Here is a 13080-nt window from a genome sequence, read left to right as displayed (position 1 = left end):
ATGTTCTGCTTAATTCAGTCATAATGTACATGAACTGGATAGAAACATATAACAGGATTAAGCATTAAATATGACCGTTATTTTCGAAGCTGCCCTTTGTTTCCTGTTCATACGTTACCTTAAGTTTGACTTCTCTAAGGTAACTTTTTTGGTGTGTCCAAATAACAAAGATGAGTTGCTGCATCAGATAAAGTTTTTTTTTTTTTTTTTCTTCACTTACAGGAAATATTACAGGTCTGGTGTAAAAAAGACGTCTTTTTGACAAGCAAGCAAGAGTTTCAGAGACAGACCAAAAAGGTAGCCTACTTGTGAACTGTGCTCAAAATGAGAGTTCCTGTAAAACTCCTCGCCTTCGGCTTTTGGTTGCTTTCCTTAAATTTTGCTCAATGTCAAGGCAAGTGATTTATTATTATAATAACAATAATAATTATTATTATTATTGTTTTTATTCTTTTGAATGTCTTGTTTATTTACAGTATATATTACCAACTTAAATATAAATATATTATATGCAGTTTCCAAAACATTTAACTGTACAATTATCTATAAATGTTGACTAGTGCATGTACTTCAGCATTTAATATACATAAAACGTCTTTGTGTAACATTTGTTTGTGCTTCTCAGAATGTCTTCGAGGGGACATTAAATATGCAGACATAGTACCAGCTGAGAAAGCTTCATACGCTGATGGTGAAACAGTGAAAGTGATCTGCGTGACAGGTTATACTGGCTTGTATAAATTGAAATGTGAAAAAGGAGAATGGAAAAATACCATTGAGCGACCATGTGCAAGTAAGAGAATTTGGTATATACGATGGCCACTTTTTTTTTCTTTTTTTTTTTTTCTTTTTTGTTGATTATTAAATGATGTAAACTAAAACGTGTCTGATTTCTGCAGAGAAAAAATGTAGTCATCCAGGCGACACACCAAATGGTGATTTTAAACTTACAGAGGGGACAGAGTTTGTTTTTGGAGCAACAGTGGTGTATACTTGCAAGAAAGGGTAAAAATGCTTGTGCTTTTTTATTCTCTTTTTTTCTTGTATGAAATGTAAACTCTCCTCTTTGAGTCTGACACTCTTGTACTTGTAAAAACATTGTGTTCACAGGTATGAAATGGCAAGCAGAATCAATCAGCGTACCTGCAGAGCTCAAGGATGGGACAATGCTGTCCCTGTCTGTGAGGGTACGATTTACCAAAGTCACTGTTTTTCCTCTTCTTCTTTTTTCTCTCAGTCATATGCTTCTGAACCAATTACTCATACGCTACATTTATACAAGAAAATCATAATTAAAATGATTTATTTATTTATTATTTTGTGATTGTTTTATTGGTTTCTTTATTTCTCTTTATTTTCATATTCAGTGGTGAAATGTCCAGCCATCCGCACAGATGAGGGGGTGACTGTATTGGGTAACGCAGAGGAGGGAAGTTATGGTGATATTATTCGCTTTGAGTGTGTATCTTCTGACAAAATGATAGACGGAAGTAGTGAAATTCACTGCGATGAGACGGGAAAATGGAGTGATGTTGCTCCAAAGTGCAAAGGTTAATTTCCTTTGATTATTGTTTTGTTTGTCTGTATCTTCATTCAATGATCACAAATTCCTGTCCTTTAATCAAAGCATAACTTTATTCTTATTTTTCTCACTCTCACTTTTCATACAGACATAACATGTACAGCACCCACCATACCAAATGGATCTGTTGTTGATTCACAGCGAGAGTACAAGAAAGATGCCACATTAAAATACAAATGCAAAGAAACATTCAAGCCCAGAGAGGGAATCCCCAAATGTGCTAAATTTGGCTGGACTGTGAAACCAGAATGTGATGGTACTGCAATACTTCCAATCATATATTTTTCATAATGCAAAAGACTTGGTAGCATCACACATGAACTGAATCTTTCTTGGGAAAAAAAGAAAAAAAAAGTATATATATATATATATATATATATATATATATATATATATATATATATATATATATATATATATATATATATATAATGTATGTGTGTGTGTGTGTGTGTGTGTGTGTGTCTTCTTACCATTAGTTCTATATAATTATGTCTTCTACAGAAATAACCTGTGAGCTGAAGTCAACTACAGCTGGAGTAAAAAAGATCAACCCAGATGGAAAGATTATTTTCAGAGCTCGAGAAAGTGTGGAGATCACCTGCTCTGAAAAACACTGGTTCTTTTTTACTAAAGAAACCAGAAAAACATTTACATGCAAAGATGATGGAAAGTGGGACAATGAGCCTGTTTGTGCAGGTAAGGTTATAGAGAAACATTTCTGGATTTGGTGATTAATTTATTGCATGTTATTAAAGCATGTGAATCTTGTTTCAGAGATTACATGTGACGATCCACGTGACCGGCTTGTGTCTAAACCATACTACTGGGGAACAATGAAATTCGGAGAAAAACAATCTTACACTTGTGTGAATGGTTATCGTGGAACAGAAGCAGAGGCCACGTGTACACGAGACGGATGGACACCAAATCCACTGTGTACTGGTGAGTTCTGCTGTAGAGTATTACAATCTTTGTTATTCTCATAATATCAATTATATGATTATGCTGTGTTTGTTTGTTTTTTTTTTTTTTTTTTTTTTTTTTAGAAATTCTCTGTGACGTACCAAAAATAAAAAATGCAAAGATTGTGGGACGTCAGAGATCAAACTATAGAATCAATTCAAAAGAAGAATATAGATGTCTTTCTGGATTTAAACCGGAGAAGCCTGTACAAATCACCTGTGATTCCCAGGGCCAGTGGAAAGACATACAGCAATGCATTGGTACAGTATGTTACAGCTTATTGACATGTTGCTCTAATTTCATTAAATGTTGTAAAACCTTTGTTTTGTTCTTAGTTTCTAAATCCACTCCAAAGGGAGATATTTCATCTTTAAAAATCCCTTTTCAAGAACTTCACAGAACGGCCCGTTTGGACTACAGCGTTGTTTTCTGGGGCTTTTGTGATGTCACAAAGCAGCCCATTAATTATCATTAAAATAATTACCTCCTACAATTTGAATGGTTGGGGGGTGGAGAGGGTCGAGGTCATGGTTAGAACGCTTGGTTGCGTGCATCAGGCAAGACGACGACAAAGTTATTACACATGCACCTAAATAATTATGTATGTTAATATGTATGCTACAATTATGAAAACGTTTTTTATTATAAATTGCTGATGGTACAATACTGGACAATGATGTAATGTTTAGATTTTACACTTCAATTATGAGACTACAGTATTTCCCATGCATTGAGTGCGGGCGTTTTTATATCATTGTATTTCTGAAGAAAACCAACTGTCTTCAAAAAATGTTGGATATAATTTTCATTTAATCTTGGATGTAACAGTGCCCGGGAGGTCACATGTTTGGTTTACTTAGCTTCTCAAGGCTACGACATAACTCGTGAGAACATGATGATATGCTGTGGTCATTTTTATTAAAACATTCTTATTAATATGAAACATTTAATTTAATATTTATATATTATTATTATTAGTAGTATAACTTTAACTTATTAGAGCTATATTTTTGTATTTATTGTTATATATGCTTATTTCCCCGGTTCAATTTATCATTTCAATATAATTATGCTAGTATTTGCTAGCCTACCATATACAGTATTTAGCAAATAAACGCCTGCCAAGTATGCCAGTAAAGTTTTTACTTTATGATTGTATTTATGCCCTTGTGTGATGATAAATGAGTGTGTTGTGTTTTTATTCACAAATGAAACTACGTGGATGATTAATTCCTCAATGAAACACTATATTATTTATAACTACAGTCTATTAATTAGCTGAAATAAAATTAAATATGCTCAATTTAAACTGCATTACCGCAAAAATTCCAGTCAGGATAATCAAGCTTTATTGGCATGTCAAGCATTTACAGTTGGCTATTGTTTACAAAAATATTCAAAACTTTAAGCAAAGAGATCGAAAGGTAGGGGAAAAAATGAATATACGTAAACATATAAAAAATATAATCATCAAAAATAATAATTATATAGAAATATTACTGAGAAAAGACAATCAGCAAATAAACTGTCACGATCCCGATCCAGAAAACACAGGGAGAGAGAGATCCAAATGCAGGTATACTTTTATTGGGGTAATCCAAATCGTAATCAGTCCAGGCAGGGGTCAAAACCAAAGTAACAAACCAAACATGAACAGACACAAAACAAACGGGCAAGAACAAGACTAAGAACTTGCGTGATAACTACAAGGACTCCGTGACACATACTAAAACAGACAGGGTATAAATACACACATAAAGACAATGCTAATAGGTAATTGGCTGAGTGCAATGATTAATGACTAGTGACAGCTGAGTGCAATGAGGAGACAGAGATCGTGGGGAATGTGGTTCAGGAAGTGACAGACACCGTGGGGAATGAGGACATCTAGTGGTTACCCAGGGAACACAAACCAGACCCTGTGACAATACCCCCCTTCTACGGAGCGGCTACCAGATGCTCCAAGACGTGACTGACAAAACAAGAGACCAGGAGGGAGGTGGACAGGTGGAGGCTCAGGGGGGAGGGATGGAGGGCCAGATAAAATGGGGTAAACAGAGACAAGAGGAACATGTAAATTGAGGAAACAGAGACCAGAAGTGCAAACACAAAACAGGGGGAGGGACAGAGGGCCAGGCTCACAGAGGGGAACAGGCACAGGAAGTGAACAAAAAACAACAACAACAACACAACAGGAGACCAGGGTGGAGCAGAACACCACCACATCCGTGCGGTCTAAACAGATGCCCCCCAGGGCGGAGCAGAAGACCACCACATCCATGCGGTCGAGACAGAAGTCCCCCAGGGCAGAGCAGAAGACCACCACCTCCGTGTGGTCGAAACAGAAGCCCCCCAGGGCGGAGCAGAAGACCACCACGTCCATGTGGTTGGATTAACAGGAAAGCAAATCTGGTTAGGCAAGTCAGAAACAGAGAACATGAACAAGTTAAGGGTAGCCTCCGTGGCCACGACAGGATCAGTTGAGCGCTCAGAGAGTTCAGCTGATACGTGATGAGGCTCTGGAAGTTCTGCAGAGGCGAGGAGAGAATCTGGTAGTTCAGCTGAGACGAGGAGAGGCTCTAGTAGTTCAGCAGAGACGTGGAGAGACTCTGGTAATCCCATGGTGTTTAGACTGGATTCCAGAAGATCAATGCTGACTTGACTCTGCTCATGAAGATCATTGGTGGCCTGACTCTGCTTATTAAGATCATTGGTGACTTGCATTTGTTCATGAAGATCATTGGTGACTTGCATTTGTTCATGAAGATCATTGGTGATTTGCATTTGTTCATGAAGATCATTGGTGACTTGCATTTGTTCATGAGGATCATTGGTGACTTGCATTTGTTCATAAGGATCAATGGTGACTTGCCTTTGCCCATGAAGATAGTCTTCTTACCATTAGTTCTATATAATTATGTCTTCTACAGAAATAACCTGTGAGCTGAAGTCAACCACAACTGGAGTAAAAAAGATCAACCCAGATGGAAAGATTATTTTCAGAGCTGGAGAAAGTGTGGAGATCACCTGCTCTGAAAAACACTGGTTCTTTTTTACTAAAGAATCCAGAAAAACATTTACATGCAAAGATGATGGAAAGTGGGATTATGAGCCTGTTTGTGCAGGTAAGGTTATAGAGAAACATTTCTGGATTTTGTGATTAATTTATTGCATGTTATTAAAGCATGTGAATCATGTTTCAGAGATTACATGTGAAGTTCCACGTGACCAGCATGTGTATAGACCATACTTCTGGAGGACAATGAAATTAGAAGATAAACAATCTTACAGTTGTGATTATGGTTATCGTCAAACAGAAGCAGAAGCCACATGTACACGAGACGGATGGACACCAAAACCACTGTGTACTGGTGTGTTCTGCTGTAGAGTATTACAATCTTTGTTATTCTCATAATATCAATTATATGATTATGCTGATGTGTTTTTTTTTTTTTTTTAGAAATTCTCTGTGACGTACCAAAAATAAAAAATGCAGAGATTGTGGAACGTCAGAGACCAAACTATAGAATCAATTCAAAAGAAGAATATAGATGTCTTTCTGGATTTAAACCGGAGAAGCCTGTACAAATCACCTGTGATTCCCAGGGCCAGTGGAAAGACATACAGCAATGCATTGGTACAGTATGTTACAGCTTATTGAGTTGTTGCTCTAATTTCATTAAATGTTGTAAAACCTTTGTTTTGTGCTTAGTTTCTAAATCCACTCCAAAGGGAGATATTTCATCTCTAAAAATCCCTTTTCAAGAACTTCACAGAACGGCCCGTTTGGACTACAGCGTTGTTTTCTGGGGCTTTTGTGATGTCACAAAGCAGCCTATTAATTATCATTAAGAAGCCCCCCAGGGCAGAGCAGAAGACCACCACCTCCGTGTGGTCGAAACAGAAGCCCCCCAGGGCGGAGCAGAAGACCACCACGTCCATGTGGTTGGATTAACAGGAAAGCAAATCTGGTTAGGCAAGTCAGAAACAGAGAACATGAACAAGTTAAGGGTAGCCTCCGTGGCCACGACAGGATCAGTTGAGCGCTCAGAGAGTTCAGCTGATACGTGATGAGGCTCTGGAAGTTCTGCAGAGGCGAGGAGAGAATCTGGTAGTTCAGCTGAGACGAGGAGAGGCTCTAGTAGTTCAGCAGAGACGTGGAGAGACTCTGGTAATCACATGGTGTTTAGACTGGATTCCAGAAGATCAATGCTGACTTGACTCTGCTCATGAAGATCATTGGTGGCCTGACTCTGCTCATGAAGATCATTGGTGGCCTGACTCTGCTTATTAAGATCATTGGTGACTTGCATTTGTTCATGAAGATCATTGGTGACTTGCATTTGTTCATGAAGATCATTGGTGACTTGCATTTGTTCATGAAGATCATTTGTGACTTGCATTTGTTCATGAGGATCATTGGTGACTTGCATTTGTTCATGAGGATCAATGGTGACTTGCCTTTGCCCATGAAGATAGTCGGTGACTTGACCTTGCCCATGTAGAACACTGGTGACTTGACCTTGTTCATGAAGAATACTGGTGACTTGCCTTTGTCCATGAATTATGTATATATAGTACATAATTTTTACTTTATGTAAACAGTTTTACTTTTTTTTCCTAGAAATTATGTGTGACCTGCCGAAAATCCTAAATGCTGAGATTGAGGGAAGTCAAAAATCTAATTTCAAAATCAATTCAACAATAAAATATAAATGTCGCTCTGGAATTGATGCCGAGAAGCCAGTACAAATCACCTGTGATTCCCAGGGCCAGTGGACAGGCATTCAGCAATGCACTGGTATGTTACATCTTATTGACATTTTGCTCCAATTTCATTAAATGTTGTGAAACCAGAAATTCAGTCAAATTATGATATACATTTGAACACACACACACACACAAATAAATAAATAAATAAATAAATAATAATTATTTTATATATTTATATATGTGTGAGTGTGTGTGTTTACAGATGTTTACAAACAATGTTCAAGATCAATTTAAAGTTGGATTAAGAAAATAAGTAACCCCCTTCAAATTATTACATATGCTTGATTCTTAATACTGTGGGTTTTTACACAGATTATCCATATTGAGATTTATCAATGCTGCATTTCTTGGTGATGACAGTCTAAAAATAAAATAATAATAATAAATAAATAAAATAACATTAATAATTAATAATGACAACCACAATGATGAAATATCTTTGCTTTGCCCTCAGAGAAATGCGGACCCCCACCAGAGATCAGCAATGCAGATACAAAAGAAATGACAAAAGAAGAATATAATACAGAGGAGAAAGTTGAATACAAATGCTTTGATAAATACACAATGAATCTGCAATCCCACTTCTCCAAATACTTGACCTGTGTAAAAGGCGAATGGAAAGGGGACATTTATTGTTTCAGTAAGTTTACACACTACACTCCATATATATCAGTAAGGCTATTCTCACTGTATTTTTATTTATAAAGTTGATGTAATCTTCTAGTTTACAATAAATGTATATGTTAACACTGAAAGTTACATGTTTATTTCAGAGCCCTGTATAGTGACAGTGGAGGAAATGGATAAAAGAGGGATAAGGTTGCGGTGGAAGGCAAATGAAAAGGTGATCTCACCACATGATGATGGCATCGACTTTCTATGTCAGAGCGGCAAAGCATTTCGATCAACATGTAAAGATGGAGTGATGCTTTTGCCAGAGTGTGGGGAATAAAACATTGATGAAGCATAAGTTGTACTGCTAAGCAAAAACAAATGGAGCATACAAAATAAAATAAAAAATTTCCTCAATTCAGTTTCTCTGTTTTGGATTTCTTTCAACTTAAAAAAAAAATGCTTGTGCATGTACAGTATGAAAACATGAACCCTTTTACAGTTCTTTTTTTCACTCAATTTCCATAATTCCTAGATTGTTTGCAAAATGACACACTTCAGTCAAAACAAATTGGTAAAAAAATAATTTTAGGAAATAGCATGTGCTAGATTTTTGCCCAGATATTGTTATGTAAGGGATAATTTAGATTTTTTTTAAAAAAGTGACAAAACCACAACATTCTTCATGATTAGTTTGAGATATAGGAAGAAAGTACACAAATAGGCCTGCTATAAACTTACCAAGCACTGAACAACACTGATGTTGCAGACTGAATATTTCAAGTATTTCAATACTTAAGAGTATTTCTTACCATCATCAGTTACAGTAATCAACCCACAACGAAATCAATGAAACAAATAAAATCTGTAGACAAATAAATAACTGCATGAAGTACATATACTTTGACTGAGAAGAAAAACGTTGTAAAAGCAAAAAGAATACTGTAACTATTCATCATCTCTCTGCAGGGGATAACAAAGATGAAGTGGGGGCCCCAGGCAAAATTAAAAGATGATACACACACAGAAGGATAAGTCCTTTTCATGTTTAATTAGCAAATGCACAACTAACAAATGCAAATGCATTACTCCATGCGTCTTATAGCAACATGATAGGGTTTCGTTCCTGAATGAATCAAACATTTAAATAATTTTGCAATGACTCACTTATTGACAGTGATCTGCTGCTGCTTACTGGCAGTTTTAATTTCACATTCAAAGTACCCTTTTTATCAAAAAAATGTAATATTAGTATTCAACGTTTTATGCACTTTTAAAAAAAAAAAAATACAAATGTATGTTCTATTATATGCGTTTTAACTACTTTTTGTATGTTGTATAATATTTATATATATAGTGGAAACCGATAGGAGGGATGCAGATATATTGATCCATGTTATATTATTAGGCTATTGACCTTTTTGATTGTTCGAATGGTCTGCTGTCAGCCAATTGCCTGCCCCAGGCCATAATATTTTATCCACATCACAGGCTATGTCTTCATTGTCAAGGCACCGTTGGAAGAATCGCCTCGTATGACGAATCCACCCCTGCACAGAAGCTGATTCGATATGATCACAGGTCTGCTCCGTGGCCTGAATGAGGGGCAAATGGTCATGGGCCGATGGTACCCGATACAGTTGCTTAGTTTTTCTTGATTGCTTAAACGCATTTCTGGAAACTATGCCTCGTATTCTCAAAACAGTAAACACAAATCCATAACTTCAAGGACCCAATTGACTTCTGATTCAGCTGTAAATGAGGAAGAAACTGATTGTCTAAGGTGAGACTATATTTCAGAATAAGAATATCTATATTCATGCTCTATCTATATACTGTGTTCCTGCATTTTTTGGCTGATTTTGTCCTATCTGTTGTCTAGAATGGGACACCGATCATCATCGGTCTCCTAGTTCATTTGATTTCACCATCATCACAAGGCTGCAAGGGACCTGGAGATATGTCATCCTGTCAAGGTGAAAAATATCTTCAAAAAGGTACACTTGGACATTTCTATCACTACCTATTGTCTGCCTCAAAATATTGCCAGATGGCTTGTATATGAAAAGTTAATAGAAATAAAATCAGTTGGAGAGTGTTACTTTTGTCTTTTTTTCTGCAGGCACTAACAAGAACCACTTGATTGCAGAGAAGAGACCACACAGCGGTACCTGCTCACAGATGGGACAACGAGGAACATCATTCATGGATGCTACACCACTTTAAATCTTAACCCCAAGCATCTCGTTATAGGAGTAATTTCTCTCAACATAGCAACGATTAATTGTTGACTTAATATATTACAAACATGATAATATCAGCAAAACATAATTGTGTATCACAATGCACTGTTTAATATGTGTTAAAAGATAGTCCAACCACAGACAGTCCTGCGGGTGACCAGGGAAATTCACAGCAAATGACATCACAGCTGAGCAGCGGCGTCACATTTCCTTATCCATTTATGGTCATTTATGATTGTGTTTTATTAACGTCTACACCTACCCCTTGCATTAATCCAAATACAGTAATTATTATTGTTCAGCATGACAAAAATTAGGCAATATTGATGTGCGCATGCCCAGCAGTCACAGCTGTATCCCATGTAGCCTTAATCTATAGATTCCTCTCATTTACTTTAAAAGATTTTTCTTTTAATTAAATTTTTTATTTTTTTTTACCAAAGACAAGCGTATTTACACATCAGATGACGTGCTTCTAACATTTACATTGTAAATTATATTGTGTTTTAAAGTTTGAATGTGATTTGCCATTCTCTACCATTTAAACTATATATATATATATATATATATTAGGGCCGGGACTTGATTAAAAAAAAATATCTGATTAATTAGAGGCTTTGTAATTAATTAATTGAAATTAATCGCATTTTAATCGCATATAAATATTTGACCTGAGAACAGTGAGAAGTAATTTTTTTTCACATGGACTTATAGTATACCATTGAATAATGACTGAATACATAAGCTTAAGCAACAAAATATTGTTTATTTTTGTTCAACCAAGTCTAGCAGACCAGTGCAATTTTTGCCATGAAGTATAGCAATAGCATATTTAGAAACAATTTAGAAATAGTACATTTCAGAAATTCAGGAAGCTTATAGGTGCTGGAACCTTCTGTAAAGTGTTTTTTTTAAGTAATACACAATACTGTCAATTACATTCAGAACATTGGAAACACTGACTATTAGAAAACATCTCTCTGTTGCTTCAGAGGCCATAACATACTAAGTCCAACTCTCAATAACCTTGGCCAAAACAATAAAGAGTTCAACATAAACTGTTGCACCAACAAAATAATACATAGTTCAACATAAAGTGTAAAGTCCACGCTAGCTGCTATATGTTTTGCGTTGAGGTGATACTTGAGGCTCGATGTGCTGCAGTGATATGCGAACGCTAGTTGGTGCTTCAGTATAATCGGTCCGGCGACACTGATCCAGTGAGAAACGTTCCGCGGTGCAAAAATAAGTTATTAAAAATGCGGGATTTTTTTTCTGTAATTAATTAATCTTAGTTAACGCGTTATTTTTTGTGTAATTAATTAATCTCAATTAACGCGTTAAAGTCCCGGCCCTAATATATATATATATATATATATATATATATATATAGGTGCGACTTATTTATCAAAATTAATTTGACATGAACCGAGAGAAATGAACCAAGAGAAAACGTTACCATCTACAGCAGCGAGAGGGCGCTCAATGCTGCTCACTGCTCCTGAAGCCTACGACAGAGCAGCATAGAGCGCCCTTTGCGGCTGTAGATGGTAATGTTTTCTCTTGGTGCTTGGTTCTAAATAAATGCGACTTATATGTTTTTTTCCTCGTCATGACGTATTTTTGGACTGATGCGACTCATACTCATTTACTATATATATATATATTAGGGGTGTAACGGTTCACAAAATTCACGGTTCGGTTCGATACGATACACTGATGTCACGGTTCGGTTCGGTTCGGTTCGATACGTTTTAGATACAGCAAAATGTAAAAACATCTTAACTTTTCAGAATGCCGCAAGCGCACCGCGGGTCATGTGACAAGAACCAACCAATCAGCTTCATCCTTTCCCGTAACAACGTTGAGAGCTCAGCCAAGATGAAGGATCAGCTGATCATAGTTGTATATGGATTGCAATTTTGAAATAAATTCAGTAGCAGAGCTACTGCAAGCGATTTTTAGAGCTGCAAATCCATTTATCCTTCGCTGAAATTTCCGCGTCTCATGGAGAGAGCACGTCATTGTTGCTTAGCAAAGACAGACGCCTCAGGAGAAAGACGCGCTTAGCGTTTTCCATGCGTTTTTAGGCACGATATGTGAACGGCCCCTAAGGCGCTCGCTCACTCAGCACGCGCTGAAGGCTCGTTGCAAAATGTCTAATGCATTTAACAGACCAGAAATATAAGATCCTAAAATAACCAACAGGTCTGGTGTTTGGGTTGGATTCCAAGCTATAGTGTCTAAATGCTGCAGGGATAGTTTGCTGCGTGCATGTTTCTCCTTTTTTTCGTCTTTTCCCAGATAGTACTGACGCATATATCCCAGATATTCCCGCTGTTTTTTTTTTTTGTTTTTTTGTAATCCCGCTGGTGTACCCTGTCATGTTGCAGATGCGACATACCGTTGTTTATTTATCCACCACTCTCTTGCCATCACCATTATAGCTTAAAGGGAATCCAAAGTGCACCCAAACACCAGACCTGTTGGTTATTGGAGGATCTTCTCATTTCTAGTCTGTTAAACGCATTGGCTATTTTGCAACGAGCCTTCAGCGCGTACTGAGTGAGCGAGCGCCTGCTGAGTAGCCTAACATAAACATATAAGATGGTGTTTTTTTCTTCTTCGGGAGTGTCAGGGGCGTTGCCTGTTACGTTGTTTGGGTTATTGGGCTACCTTGTTGAACGCATATCATTATATTTCTTTCTCTCTCTTTTTTTTTTTTTTTTCAAATATAATTAATTACTCCAACGAACCGTTCGGTATACATAATGCGTACCGCGTACCGAACCGAAAGCGTCGTACCGAACGGTTCAATACGAATACGCGTATCGTTACACCCCTAATATATATATATATATATTTTTTTTACGTTTTTATTCCTATTCCTATTTATTATATAAT

The 13080-nt window shown here is 36.7% G+C and overlaps 1 protein-coding gene across 21 annotated transcripts in view; it reads left to right on the top strand.

The window, feature by feature from the left end:
• Positions 1-226: 226 nt before the first annotated feature.
• LOC127943228 (complement factor H) overlaps positions 227-13080 on the top strand; it is a 123093-nt gene continuing 110239 nt past the window's right edge. For 10 of the 21 annotated variants that reach the window (XM_052539533.1, XM_052539530.1, XM_052539527.1 and 7 more), the window contains exons 1-10: positions 228-394; positions 626-793; positions 900-1005; positions 1111-1187; positions 1368-1550; positions 1671-1838; positions 2087-2281; positions 2360-2527; positions 2632-2808; positions 5479-5673. In XM_052539533.1, coding sequence (XP_052395493.1) covers positions 325-394; positions 626-793; positions 900-1005; positions 1111-1187; positions 1368-1550; positions 1671-1838; positions 2087-2281; positions 2360-2527; positions 2632-2808; positions 5479-5673 — 1507 coding nt within the window. In that variant the 5' untranslated portion in view covers positions 228-324. Of the gene's footprint in view, positions 395-625; positions 794-899; positions 1006-1110; positions 1188-1367; positions 1551-1670; positions 1839-2086; positions 2282-2359; positions 2528-2631; positions 2809-5478; positions 5674-5751; positions 5920-13080 lie in introns of all 21 variants that reach the window. The other 11 variants (XM_052539523.1, XM_052539534.1, XM_052539528.1 and 8 more) reach the window with 11 other exon arrangements.

Source organism: Carassius gibelio, chromosome A22 (assembly GCF_023724105.1).
Source record: "Carassius gibelio isolate Cgi1373 ecotype wild population from Czech Republic chromosome A22, carGib1.2-hapl.c, whole genome shotgun sequence".
Classification (NCBI taxonomy): Eukaryota; Metazoa; Chordata; class Actinopteri; order Cypriniformes; family Cyprinidae; genus Carassius; species Carassius gibelio.
Note: the sequence above shows the minus strand (reverse complement) of the source record. Positions and strands in the feature narration are given on the sequence as shown.